Source organism: Podarcis pityusensis (genome assembly GCF_964106645.2).
Source record: "Podarcis pityusensis genome assembly, chromosome: 16".
Taxonomy (NCBI): Eukaryota; Metazoa; Chordata; class Lepidosauria; order Squamata; family Lacertidae; genus Podarcis; species Podarcis pityusensis.
The window spans coordinates 12,223,926-12,237,747 of record NC_138041.1 but is presented as its reverse complement, the minus strand read 5'-3'; the positions used below and the strand labels follow the sequence as shown (position 1 = coordinate 12,237,747).

The window sequence follows — 13,822 nt, the reverse complement described above, 5'->3', positions numbered from 1 at the left end:
AAAACACATAACTTCCTCCCACAAAGAATCCTGGCAACTGTAGTTCACCCCCTCCCAGAACTACAATTCCCAGCACCCTTAACAAGATGCAGTTCCCAGGATTCTTTGGCGGGAAGCCGTGTGATTTAAATGTGTAGTGTCTATGCAACCTAAGTCTGAATCTAGTGTCTCTTGGCTTCTGCCAAAGACGTTTCTCTTCCATTTCCCCTTCTGGCTCCTCAGTCTTCTCACCTGAAGAAAGGGGAAACAGTCCCAGGGTCATGACAGGATGTTGGGGACATGAACCCAGGACCTCGTGGCCTTAGGCTGGGACTTAAGCCTGGTGTGCTATCCAGGACGTGTGTGTGTTCTCAGTCCTCAGAGCCCCTGTCAGTCACAGAAAAGGGCTTAGGGGTGTTTGCAATACCAGGCAGGCGGAATAAGGCCTCTGGAGTGACTGTGCCTGGGATAAATACCATAAGGCTGGTAAGAGAGGGGAAGGGCCTTAGCTCAGTGGTAGAGCAACTGCTTTGGTCCCGGGTTCGATCCCTGGCATCTCTCTGTGGGGCCGGAAATGTCCTCTGTCTGAAATCCTGGAGAACTACTGCCAGTGAGGACACAGAACTGAGCAGGGCAGAGCAATGATACAAGGCAGCTCTTGCCCACCCCAAATATATCTTCTGTGCTTCCAGGTCCCTTCTACTGATCTCTGGAGTACTCTGGATTCAGATGAGGGTGCCCACAGGCTCCCCCACGCTGCACACAGGGGATCACCCCATTGCATTTGCCCAGCATATGAAATCTCCCTTGTTCTTCTTTTGTTTCCAGTGGCAAGAAGCCACGAAGCATAACAGCCCACCCATTTTGCAGGCCTGCACCTGTTTAATTCTCTCTCTCCTTTCCTTTAACTATTTACTCTGGTTGAATTATCAAGATTTATTCCCAAAACAAAAAAAGGAATCACAGGAAGTGGGAGAATTGCATCCCCTTCCATTGGCAAGCTGCTCCCATTCTGGTCCTTACCGATAACAGAGTATTTTGGTTGGTGGATTACGGAGGATATTATATACACAGCTGGTGGATGTTATGCATATTCTTTTCAGTCTTGTCCTCTTGAGTTTGTAATGAACCGCCTGTTCTTTTATTTCCTCTCTCTCTGTATGCGTGTGTGTGTGTGTGTGTGTGTGTGTGTGTGGAGAGGGGAGACTTATTTCTTGCATATCGTTTACCAAGCACTCTTCACAGTGATTCTTGAATTTTGTGTACCCAGGGGAAGGAGGGAAAGAGCCCTGTATGTCAGCTCCCAGTGCCCCCCTCAGCCTGTTTGCTTTTCTGAGCATCCTCTAGACTAACGTCCTGTGTTGTTGTTTAGTAAAAACCACAGCTCAGTGGGAGAGTGTCTGCTCTGCATGCAGAAGTCTCCCAGGTTCAATCCTCTCATCTCCAGGTAGGAGAAAAACTCCTCTCTGTAACACTGGAGAGCTGTTGCTATTCTGTGTAGATCAGGAACCTCATGCTTGGAAGTCAAACGCACCCCTCAAAGCCTCTCTGGCCCCCAAGACTCTCCGCTTCCTCAACCTCAGCCCTCCAGAAGTTTTGAGACTACAATTCCCATCATCCCTGACCACTGGTCCTGCTAGCTAGGGATCATGGGAGTTGTAGGCCAAAAGCATCTGGAGGGCCGAGGTTGAGGAAGCCTGCCCTAGGCTACCACCACCCCTTTCTGAGCCACACCCAAGCCTGGCAACTTTCTTGAGTGTTTCTTGCCCGGGATGAAATGTGTCCTTGAACACTAAAAATGCCTTTTGCTTGCTTGGATGGAGGACAGGAAAGGGAGTGTGAGCATGTGTGGACCACGAGTTGTCAACCTTTTTGGACCAGACTTCAGATTTTAAGAGAGCGCCACTGACACAACACAATAGCATCCATCTCTCTCTCTCTCTCTCTCTCTCTCTCTCTCTCTCTCTCACACACACACACACACACTTATGATGTTGCTGTCCATCAGCAACAAGGAGCATTCCTAGGTACCAGAAAAAGTATCCAAGGTAGCCACATTCCCTTTCATTTCACAGAATCACTTAAAAGGTACCAGCACTTTTAGCCTCATAATTTTCTTTATTTTATTAAAACATTGTTTTATTTATTTCCAATACATAACAATGACCAAAAAAAGAAAGGAAAGAATACAAAACCAAAATCCCAACTCCCCCCCACCCCCCGAACTCATCAATCTGGTTAAGTTTGCCAAAATCCATTCTGTGATTTTGGTAGTTGCCATTCTTCAGGATTATCAGCAAAGTGTTTTATAAAAGGATGCCGTATGTCAACAAAATCGTTTGCATCATTTGCATTATTTGAAGCATGTAATCTCTTTGTTATTTTTTTTCTGATACAGCAATAGATCATACATTCTGTTTCCAACGAGAGATACGCAGATGCTCCAATCCTCTCCTAACTTTCTCTCTAGGAATGGTAAAGACTTACTTAAAATGGCCACACTAGTGCTTGGTGGCGCATGTCAGAGCCAATGTGGTATAGCTGTGGGACTAAGACCTGGGAGACTAGGATCCAAGTCCCCACTCGGCAGTCACTGTCTCTCAGCCTAACCTACCTCACAGGGTTGTTGTGAGGATGAAATGGGGAGGAGGAGAACTATGCATGCCGCCTTGAGCTTGGAGGAAAGGAAGTACATGAATGTGATAAATAAACAAGTGTCAACATTGAGAGATTTGTGGGCGGGGAGGAGACATGGGCGATGACGTCAGCATAACCAATTCCTCCTCCTCATAGGTCGCCAGCCAGGAACAGCAGCTACTATGACCTGCTGGGGATCAAGCAGGATGCCACCCTGGAGGAGATCAAGCAGGCCTTCTTCAGCAAGTCAAAGAAGGTGTGTTATAAAATGGGTGGGAGGGACAGAGGGATATACATTTGCAGGAGGAAACAGCACCCCCTGAAGCCAACTTGGTGAGCATACACATTCTACATTTAAAGCACACCCCCTGCCCTCCAAAGAATCCTGGGAACTATAGATCACCACCACAGAGCTACAGTTCCCAGCATCCTTAACAACCTACAGATCCCAGGGTTCTTTGGGGGAAGCCATGTGCTTTCATCATATGTTATGTACACAAGGGTGGTTGAACCTCTCCACAAGGGTGCTATGAGAGGCTACCCCCTAGGCCAAAGATGGAGAACCTTTGGCCACCCAGATGTTCTTGGACTCCGGCTCTTGTCACCCTCAGCCATTGTAGACAACAGTCAGTCCATCAGAAGTGGATGGGAAGATGTGCCAGAAGGTGTGGGGTAACCCTTCCTCGAAACATATGCACAGTAAATAGCCGACATCATTTAACCTTCCCACAAACTTTCTGTGGAAAAAATAGGATGAAAGAGGCTGTTGGGAAGTGACCACTGTGGATTACTTTGGATGGGAGAAGGGCAAGTAAGCTTTGTGTGTGCTGAAACTTGGGATGGATTGACCTGTCACTTTCTGTTTCTCATTTCCCCCGTCTTAAATTCTGTCCCCCACATTTCCACATCAGTTTGCATAAAAATGCATCAGCATGTACGTATTTTTATATGCACTTTTGCCTAATCCATATATTTTTGCAAACCAATTTCCTCTAATATAATGCCTTTTTTTACATGCTATTTTTACTAATGTTTGTATTTAATGCACACTTTAGCCACTCTGTGCAATTTTTTTGGTATGCATTACTTGACCAAAGAGCTGCATTGCAAAATTCAAAAAAAGCACCAATTTTGGAGGAGGCCTGTGTTTGGCTTTGCCCATTATTTTGAATGCAGATTTGGTAGGTTTGCCTTTGAATGTGAACTGAATCAAAATTTTCTTGCACCCATGTCTGTCATTAAAGACATCTCTAAAGCTACCTAAAACATCCTTTGCATCCGGTCAGGTGTGTCCTGGATCTTCTGCTCTCCCTTCTTCCCTGAAGAGGGCAGTGTTGAGCTGAAAGAGCCCTGGATCCACTTCCCGAAGGAAAACCAGCACAGTGTTTGTTTTTGCAGGATTCCTCTTCTGCTTTAGAAAGAGACAACCTGGCTTTTTAAAATCAAACAGTCTCTCAGCCCAAAGGTACTCCAGAGCTGTCTCTACCATATAGATAGCCAAGGGAGCCACTTAATGTGGTAGACCTCAAATGGCACTCACCATACTGCAAAGAGCAAGCATATTTGCAGTGACTGCTTTTGAATGTGTCAAGCCAAAATGATTCTTGCACTGTAGCATCACGCTGGCAGAGCATCCCTGGGCAGAAGGTAGGAGGCTGCCTTATACTGAGTCACCTCATTGGTCCATTGAGCTCAGTATTGTCTGCACTGACTGGCAGCGACTCTCCCAGGTTTTCAGACAGGGAGTGTCTCTCAACCCTATTTGGAGATGCTCAGGATTGAACCCAGGACCTTCTGCATGGCATCACTGATGCCCTACCACTCAGCGGTAGCCCCTTCCCTCTGGTGCACTTCCAGTGTGCGTGGTTAGTTGGCCTTGCAGGAAGCATCGTAGAGTAACCCACCCTTTTTGGAGCCCATGGACACATTTGCAAGCTGGAGAACCTATTTGCACCTCCTGCTGTGAGGCAGGGCCTTTCCAGATGTCTGTTTCGTTGTGCATTCTTGACAATTTGTGCTCACGGTGCTATTATGGCGGTCACACGTGATCCCGCTTTCCATGGTTTGTACCTGGAAAGGCTTTGGGCTGGTTACACTGCTTCATTCCCAGTCAGTGCATATTCTGTAACGTCCTGCTGAAACTTTTTATACACAAATTTTCTGGTTCCTTTTTTGTCCCGCTTTTGTGGTGCTACAGCCCTTCTAGACGGCAGTAATGTGGTGTCATTACTGGATGACAATGCATGCAGAGGAGTGGTGGGAGGCACCAGCTGGGGAACCCCCAAGGGAAGAAGACTCAGAGCCAGGAGATTGGTGGTGGGATGAGGATGGGTGGTCAGAGGGAGAAGGGAGCAGACTGGGAGGAGGAGGTGTTGGAAGCTGTAGAGGTAACAGAGTTTAATGAGCAGGGAGAGTCTGTGGCAGAGAGCAGCCCAGAATCAGAGGCAGAAGCAGAGGCTGGAGAGGAAAGGGGCCAAGAGGCAGAGATGAAGAAGTCAGAGGGTCTGCCCCTCCTGCTGTGACCAGCTCCCCTTCGCCCTGGTCTCCCAGAACCAGAAGAGGTATGAAGAGGGCGGAGCAAATGCAAGCAAGGCAGCAAAGTCTCAGATTGCTTGGGAAGGACTCAGAGAAGGAGGAGACTTAGAGAACTGTGGGAATGTGGGGACCTTCAGTCCCCTCAACTGCCTCATTGGGGCAAGATCTAACAGGACGAGTTGCTGTGCTCACTAGGCCTGGCCTCCTGAGCTTTCTTGATTATTCGAACAAAGTGTTAACTTCACAGATGCCGTGTGAGTTGACACCCGCTGCTGACACGTGGGAACATCAGGGAAGCATCATGAAACAAGAATAAATCTGCCACTAATGCTCAAGTATCGTGTCAAAAATATGCTGCAGAACACACCCTTAATAGGACACCAGTCTGGAGGGGCCCACGGTTAGAGTGGCTCCAGTGGATATTTCTCTCGGCTTGGCCAGGCGCCACTAAGGAGGAAGCAGACCCCCTCAGTGCCAGAGGAGGCATTCAGACCCTTTTGATGTGGTTGCAAAATCTTCCACAGAGCAATTAGTAATCCCGCTGCTTGGTGCTTTTAACTTCCAGCGTGGATGAATTCGGGACAGTTGTGTCTCCAGCAATTAGGTCCCGCCCCCCCAAAGATCAAGACTGCTGGATTTCTGGGGCAAAATGTGTTTAAACCTGCTCTGCTCAGACCTAAGCTCGTTAAGGCAGTACTACCGTCTGTCTTCGCAGAAACCTTACGCAAGTTTCCAGGTATTGTGCCCTTCAAATGTGCACAGTCGCACAGTATGCAAGCATTGGATTTAGTTGTGTGGAATCCTGAAAATCTCAGCCTTCGTTTTAAAGAAAAAGAAAATAGTTTCTAGGCTTTACGACTGCAAAGGATGTTGTTTGGAAGCCATGCCTTTTTCCAGGGCTTCTAGAGTAGCAAAAGTGGGACTGGAAATAAGCTTCTATAGACCACATAATTCTCCCATCTTTCACTGCTGTGGGCCAGATCTCCCGTCCTTTGCCTTTCAGCCCCAAACACTAGGAAATTTGAAAACATCCAAGGCCATTTCAGATGTCCCTTTTTATTATTGAGATTATTATAGTGAGTTATAGTAGATGTCCCTTTTATTGTGCGTTATTAGTTCTCACAATGGTACCAGGGCGGTTATACACAATTCTGCTTTCAGCACTGTTTGTTCTTGCAAATGTCTTGCGGCAGACAGACTGCTTCATTTCTAACCAATGAATGTCCCGTGGCTTCTTTCTGAAATCCTATAACTTTTTATGTCATAAATATTCCGGGGTTTGTTAGTTTCTTCCCTGCTTTTGTTGCACTATAGAGTAAGAATGCCACAAGAACTCTGTAACATTGAGAAAGTATCACCGATCCACTAATACAATGGATCGATGTTTGGACAGTCCGATATAAGCCCACCACTGTTATTGCATCAGTGCCATGTTGCAGAGTATGCCCACCCCCAAACCCCAGCAGTCTGGAGGGCCCCCCGGCAGTTGCAAAATAGATTACATTGTGCAAGCAGGTCACTTGTGCTTTTAAAGACTGCTAGAATTTCAGAGCTGCAAATCTGGGCTCCCTCTGCGTGGAATTTGTGTGGGGTGGGATTCCCAGCTGTGCAGTAGCAGCTCTTGCTGTGTGTCCTGTTTTGTTTTTATCCTTTAGCCATTACAAAACAACAACAACCCACTATATCACTTTCAGCAGCGGTAGCCCTGTGCCAAGTGTTTTATAGCCTTTCTCGCCATCTGCGCGCAGCTGTTTTTTGTCCCTCTGCCCCTGCAAAAAGTGACATCTTCCAGACCTGCCGCCATCCTTTCCCCCCCACCACTCAGAAAGCAGCTTTGCATCTGTTCCCTCCCCATCCCAGCTATTTAACTGATCGCTTCCAAGTGGTACTTGGACCTCTGGGGACGGGGGGACGGGACAGTTTGGCCTTTGCTTCTGGTTGGGCTCAATGTCCCCAGTTAGTAACTGCATTAGGGATGGGAGAGTGAGGAGCTATTTTGAGACCAAGCCCTTGCACCAGTGAGGAAGAGAACATTCGACTTAACTCCCGTCCGGATGATTGGGGTGGAGGGTGTGACAAATCAGAAGTGGAGGCAATTTATTCAGAGGTGTAAGGTGGGGTGGAGGGAAAACTGCTTTATTTGTTGGTCGGGCCTGTGGCCAGTGACCAGTCCTCCTCTTGCACATTTTGTCCCCATTAGTAGCCATACTGCATTGTATAAAAACAGGCATTAAATCCTCAAACAGGGATGGACTAAGACCTGGGAGACCAGGGTTCAAATCCCCACTTGGCCTTGAAGCTCACTGGGTGAACTTGGACCTGTCACTACCTCTCAGCCTAACCCACCTCACAGGTTTGCTGTGGGGATTCAAGGGGGAGGAGGAGGAGGAAGAGAAACATATACCCTGCCTTGAGCCCCTTGGAGAAAAAGTTGGAGTATAAATGCAACAAATAAATAGTAATACCAGATAGTAATAAATAATAATACCAGAGAGTTCCAATGGAAAAGGAAGTGGGAATTGCAGGAGTTTGCATGTTTGTTTGTGGTTGGGAATGAAAACCAGTCAAATGAATTTGATTGGCATTTTTCCACATCATTGTTGCTTCTAAGTCCTCAAACACTGCACAATTGATGAGGTTTTTGTTTGTTTTTTTACATTGTTTTGATGCTTCCTTTACATTGAAATGAATATATGTTACTTAAAGAGTTACATAGTTACAGACAGTGAGCATTTGACAGAAACTGAACTGCAGCTCAGTGAAAACACCACTGATTGTGACTAACGTTTTCCCCTGGATGAATGCGGCCGTTTGGGCCTCTTTGTATGGCCCTTGGAACCCTCTGCTGGCCACAATCCTTCACTGGCCCTGCTTTGCACCCTGAGTGATTTTCCCTGGCTGGAATGCGTAACTTGAACTCCGATAATGCCTCTTGCTTGTCTCAGTGGAGGACAGATTAACTGGCTTTCCTTGATTTGTTGTTGTTTGTGTTTTTAAAGGGTCGCATTATTCTTTCAGATTTTTATCTGCATGCTTCAGTTATAAACTGCCCTGTGACTTGTGCAGAGGGTGGTATATCACGTACAAATGCATTAAAAAAAGTATAGTGTGTGTGCGGAAAGTACATAGCTTACAGTACAATGGTAGAATATACCTTTGATGGTCCACTCACTTCTGCCTCTGGCATGTGGCCCTCAGACAGCTGTCCAGAAGGGAGTGCGGCCCCCCAATTGAAAATGGTTCCCCACCCCTGAGATGGCAGGTGACAGAAAGGAGTCTCCTTTGTGTGAGACTCTTTGAGAGCTGCTGCCATGCAGAGGAAACAATACTGAACTTGTTGGACAAATAACTTCACATATCTTCCTCTATTTTCTTACCAAGTCCTGATTTTACACACATAGCATAAGGCAGCAGAGTCCTGAGATGGCAGAAGTGGACTGTGCCACTTCATGATCAGTTTTCCCCTCCTGTAAAAGCATAACAAGCAAACCTCCCTCCACTGATGGAACGGATCCATTCCTTCTCCGTCAGCTCAGTCACTCGCCTGCGTGGGATTTCCGGTCGCCCATGGCTACCAGGGACAAGTTGTCAAATGCAAGGCTGATTTAAGCCATGCACGTGAAAGTCCCCCTGCTGCTCCACTGTACAATCTCTCTCTTCCAGAATCCCTTCTGGGAAAACCCCTGCCCTTGTTGCATGGCGAAACTGTCTCTCCCAGTTGTGGCCGCTTTGGCTGGCTCCCTCCTTCACCCGCCTCTGGCCTCCGCTGCCTTGGAGGGCTGCCCAGGAATCTTAGCATTGGGAATCTTTTTATCTCTTTTGGCCGGGCGGAAGGGCCTCTAGGTCTGGGCCAGTGTGGAACACGTTTGCTTGTTTCTCTAACCCGGGCGGGAATTAAAACTGGGGCTGGAGTGAGAGCAGCGGTGGCGATGTCAAAAGGCCCCACGTAGCTAGTAGCACTTCCCATCAATCTTTAACTGGGGCTCTTTCCCTTTCTTTTCTTTCGTCTGTGGCTTGCCTCATCCCCTCACCCAAGTAGATTTTTAACATGAGGTGGTCTGCTAGGGGCACGTTCTGTCCCTTTCGCCAGCTCCACTCCCTCCTTCTCCCTTCCACCCTCATGCAGCCCTCTCCTGCTAGAGGAGAGTGAGCCAGGCCTGCAGGAGAGAGGGGAGATCATACTGGGGGAAAGGATCAAGGCAGACCAAACATTGTACAATTCGGGGGTGTTCCAGGCACTCTTGCAAAAGTTTTGGAGCTGGCTCGGTGCAAAGGGGCAAGATGCCTCTAAGGCTTTAGAATCCGCCTGCCTGCGATTGGTTAACATCTTCCCCCTCCCCATCCTTGCCCCATCTATGCAATATAAATGTCTCCTCCACCACCCCAGCCTTGCAGAGTGTTATCGTAATCTGTCTGCCAGGGGTCGAGCGGAGAGATGGGTCTTGCATACCTTCAAGTTCGCTAGCGGACCGTTGAGGTAGAAATGGCAATGTTTGGTTGGCTTTGGTTGCAGTGGAAACGAAGGAGGGTTTCTCAAGACCGAAGCTCTTTATTGGGCAGGAGGGATTTGGCAATGCCTGGGCATCAGAAGAGAACAACCCCCCACCGGGCCTAGTTGGTAGCTCACCACTCCCTTTTGCTGAAGGAGGTAAAGTCAGCCCTGCTGTACGCACATCCCCTCTCCCCCACCTCACTTCATGCAGTTCTTCCTGTAAGCAGCAGCCCAGTGGCCAGTGTTTGCTGTCTAGCGCCATTCCCGAAAGCTACCACTTGCAAGGTAAATAGAGAGGAGACCTGTGCCTGGGGCCAAAGAGGAGCGTCCCAAGTGCACACGAGGACAAAATCAGCCATCCTTGGTTGCAGGGAGGGATAAACAAGCCGATCACTTTCAGTTTCTTATTTTTCCACTCTTAATTTCAGTTTTTCACATTTCCACGTCGGTTTGCAAATATACATACATACATTTGTTTTTTAATCCTCATGAAAATTCACCAGTGTTTCAGTATGCATTTCTTCTAATGTACACATTTCCCCCCCAAAATGCAATTTCCCCTAATACGTATATTGTTGCAAATGTTCCCTAATGTATTTTTGCACACATTTATTGTTGTTGTTGTTACTACTATTACTACAACTACAACTACTACTCATAAAGCAGAATGATCTGCAGGCAGCCCTCTATCAATCCACTAGTAATGCACTGTTACGCTATCAGTGGCATGTTGCAGAACGCACCTACCCACACAAAACCGTACCAGTTTGGAGGGACCTTAACCCAAAGCAGCTGCCTAATGACGGCTTGGCAGAGGAAGGGCTTGCACAGGGGTTCAAAAGGCTGGAGGCGCTGGGAGTGGGGACACAGTTTGGGAACCCACAGCCTTGTCCCAGCCAGGCTCTTCCAGAAAAGGCAGGTCACAGCTGGGAATCTTCCTTTGCTTGGCACATTCCTGCCCCTGCCCCCCCCACATCGCCCTCTGTCCCTCTCTTCCTACCCTGGTATTTTAAACCAGTGGAGAATAAGGTCTGCCTGTGTGCATTTGACCTGCTGCTTTAAAACAATTGCCTCCCCCTCCAGCTCGCTTGTTTTCCTGCGTCAAATCTCTTAATTAACCATTAGGGAGGATTTATTGGTTTGCCCAGCATAGCAAGCGTTTTTCTTTCGCAAGGACATTGAGCTTTGTGCTTCCTTTCTAGCTGGGGAAGATTGACGGTGGGGCTGGGTGAGGGACCGGCAGGCTATCCGTAACTCTTTAACATTCTGAACATCTATTTAACTGCCGGGCATCATGGCTAGGGAACGGGGGCGGAGAGGGGGAGAAAATCGGTTCATTTCACAGTCCAGACGAACCTACCAAGTTTACAGTTCCCAAAACAATTCACGAACCAAAACACAGCCATCCGTCGAGAGCCCTACTTCTCTGAATTTTGCAATGCATTTCTGCAGCCAAAAGTGATGCGCACAAACATGCTATGGTAAGGAATGCGTAAAATGCATTTGTTGCTGAAAATAATGTACAAAAAGCCCCACGTTATATTGGGGGAAATTGCTTGCAGAAATGTGCGTATTAGGTAAAGTTGCGTTGTGTGTTAGAAGAAAACGTCGCACTAAAATCTTGATGAATTTTCGTAAGTTTACATGCTGACGTGTACATGCGCAGAACTGGATTTAAGAATGGGGAAAAGGAGAAACTGAAGTTGACAGATTTGCCCTGTCCCTAATACCGGCTAAAGGGCCTGAAAGGCGCAGGATGCTGTGCTGGGCTTCCTCCCCCCCACCCCTACCACTTCCCCATGTAAGGGGGAAATCTGCACGCAGCCTCCAACTGACACAACCCCCTTATCGCTCCAGAACATCTTTGTTGTCCACTGCTCTGGCCTCCGCTGAGTGATGCCAGCTTTGCATTGTGGGGAGCCAGCCGGGGGTGGGGGGCCGGAAGACGGGGGAGAGGCAATAAGGGATGTTTGCTCTTCTGTGGTCATGAAACATATCACAGTCCCGGGAGGCTATATTTGCCTTCAGCTGACGAGGGCGAGTGCCATGTGTTTTGGAACCAAAGTGAGTGAGAGGCTTTTTGCAGCCACCAAGCGTTGATGAAATAAACAGATTTTTATTTTATTTTTTCAAAAAAAAAAAAAAAAAAAAGAACAGTAAAGGAATATGCTTAGCAGGAGGTGAATTACTTGATTAGGATTCATCGTCCTTTGAGAAAATGCTACAAGGGGCCTCCTCCAGACTGCTGGGTCCCCCGCCCCAAGTATATTTATTGGTTCAATAATCGTACATCAGTGGCAGATTCATACGGGAACGCCAATACATTGTTTTGATTTATTAGTTATTTTGTGATGCTCGTTCAACGTTACCGCCCCTATTGTGTCTGGAGGGGCACTCCTGCTCTGTAGCACAAGAAAGACACAGAACCCTCTGAACGCTTCTGGTGCAAATCGTTAACAAGAGTTTGGCAGGAAGTTATAAGACTTGCACCAATGGGGAATGAAGCAGCAAACAGGGTCACGTATAACTGCCTCAATATCACCGTGATCCCAAAACATCATGAATGCGCAATTTAAAAAAAAGACGTCTAGAGGTGCTGCGTTCAAATTCAGGTTGCACAATTAAAGTGAGTTTGGTGCTCTTGTGCAGCAAACCTCTCTCACCCCCCCCCCCAAAAGCCTGTTATTTATGATAAGGAAAGTGAGAGGTAAATTCACTGCAAGGTGTCTGTGTGTGTAGCAGGGAATAACAATTGCTTGACACAACAATGCAATTCAACCTCCATGAAATCAAGCCAGAATGGTCTCTGACCTCCTTTCAAACTTTGTTCAAACAAATTAGGATGAACTGGTCAATTAACTGGTTGCCAGGAAGCAGCCTGAACCAACCTGAAAGTTTAAGATTTTGTGGTGGAGACAGCAAAAGAGAGATTTGTCGTGTGGCTTCACGGTAGTTAACAGGCGTTTAAGAATTGAATGGGAGCACTGAAATACTTCAACCAGCTCCTGGAAGGAGGAAGAGGAGGAAGGTTGCTTTGTTTTCTACAAACTTGACACGATTTGCAGTTGGATGAGGAGAGAGGTCCCTGTTATTTCCAGGCCCCTCTCCCCCTTCCCACCCGCCGCCAAGCCCGCATTTGAGTTGTCTGTGGGAACTCATTTCACCCGAAGGATTACCTCCAGGGAGAACAAGTGCCCCATTCTAAATTCCCCTCATTTCTTTCTCCACCAGCCAAAATCCCACCCACCCCCTTCTTGCCTCCATGGTTTTAACTGCAGGGCTGTTTTAATTGCTTGTGTTCGACGCTAAATCAGAGGAGCGTGTCAAGATGACAAGCTGAATGGCGCGGCGAGTGTGAGATTCTCTTGCCGGCAACTTCGCCCTGGTGGGTTTTCCTTGGTGCTCTGCACCCCACTTTTGTTCCCCGGGGGCCTTTTAGGTGCTCGTACTGTGCCCTCATTTAGCAGGGAAAGGACATTAGGAGAGGCAGGGTGGTGTAGTGGTTAGAGTGGCAAGTCTAGGACTGAAGAGGTACTGATTCAAAACAATATATATCTCCCCTCAGCCCTTTGCTCTCTCAGACTAGCCTACCTCAGAGAGTTCTTGTGGAGATAAAAATGGGAAAGTGAACCATTTATACTGCCTTGAGCTCCTTAAAAAGTGAGGCTGAAGATGGGCAAATGTGTATCTGTGTATGAGAGGGAGAAAGAGAGAGTGCTGTTGTGTTTGTGCATTTGTAGTTAGAAAGGAAAAAAGGGTTGTATCCAATGCAAATCCTACTCATCATAGACCCACTGAAGTTAATAGACATGACTCACTTAGGTTCACCGACTTCTGAAAAGAACTTAGTTGGTTACAACCCACAGAAAGATAGCATTATTAAAGATTCTCATTATTTTGGTTTCTTACCTGCCCTTCACCATAAGGTCCCAATTTTTTAAAATTCAGTATTAAATACAGTTTAAAACAAATGATAGTCACAGGAACAGGGTGGGTCCTGAAAATATCTCTCTCACAAGGGTCTTCAGCATATTATAAAAGCTATCTGACGAAGGTGTCCGACCCACCTCTGTGGGGAGAGAGTTCCATAACTTGGGGGCTGCCATATGAATGGCCCCACCCTGAGTTTCAGAGTGCAGTGGAATTACCAAGAGCCTCCCCCACCCCCACCCCCCGCTG

General features: G+C 47.4%; 1 protein-coding gene across 2 annotated transcripts in view; it reads left to right on the top strand.

Annotated features, from left to right (window-relative positions):
- Nucleotides 1–13,822, top strand: part of DNAJC4 (DnaJ heat shock protein family (Hsp40) member C4) — a 41,399-nt gene that overhangs the window by 13,149 nt on the left and 14,428 nt on the right. For both annotated transcript variants that reach the window (XM_080985546.1, XM_080985547.1), the window contains exon 3: nucleotides 2,773–2,872. In XM_080985546.1, the coding sequence (XP_080841672.1) occupies nucleotides 2,773–2,872 (100 nt within the window). The remainder of the gene's footprint in view (nucleotides 1–2,772; nucleotides 2,873–13,822) is intronic.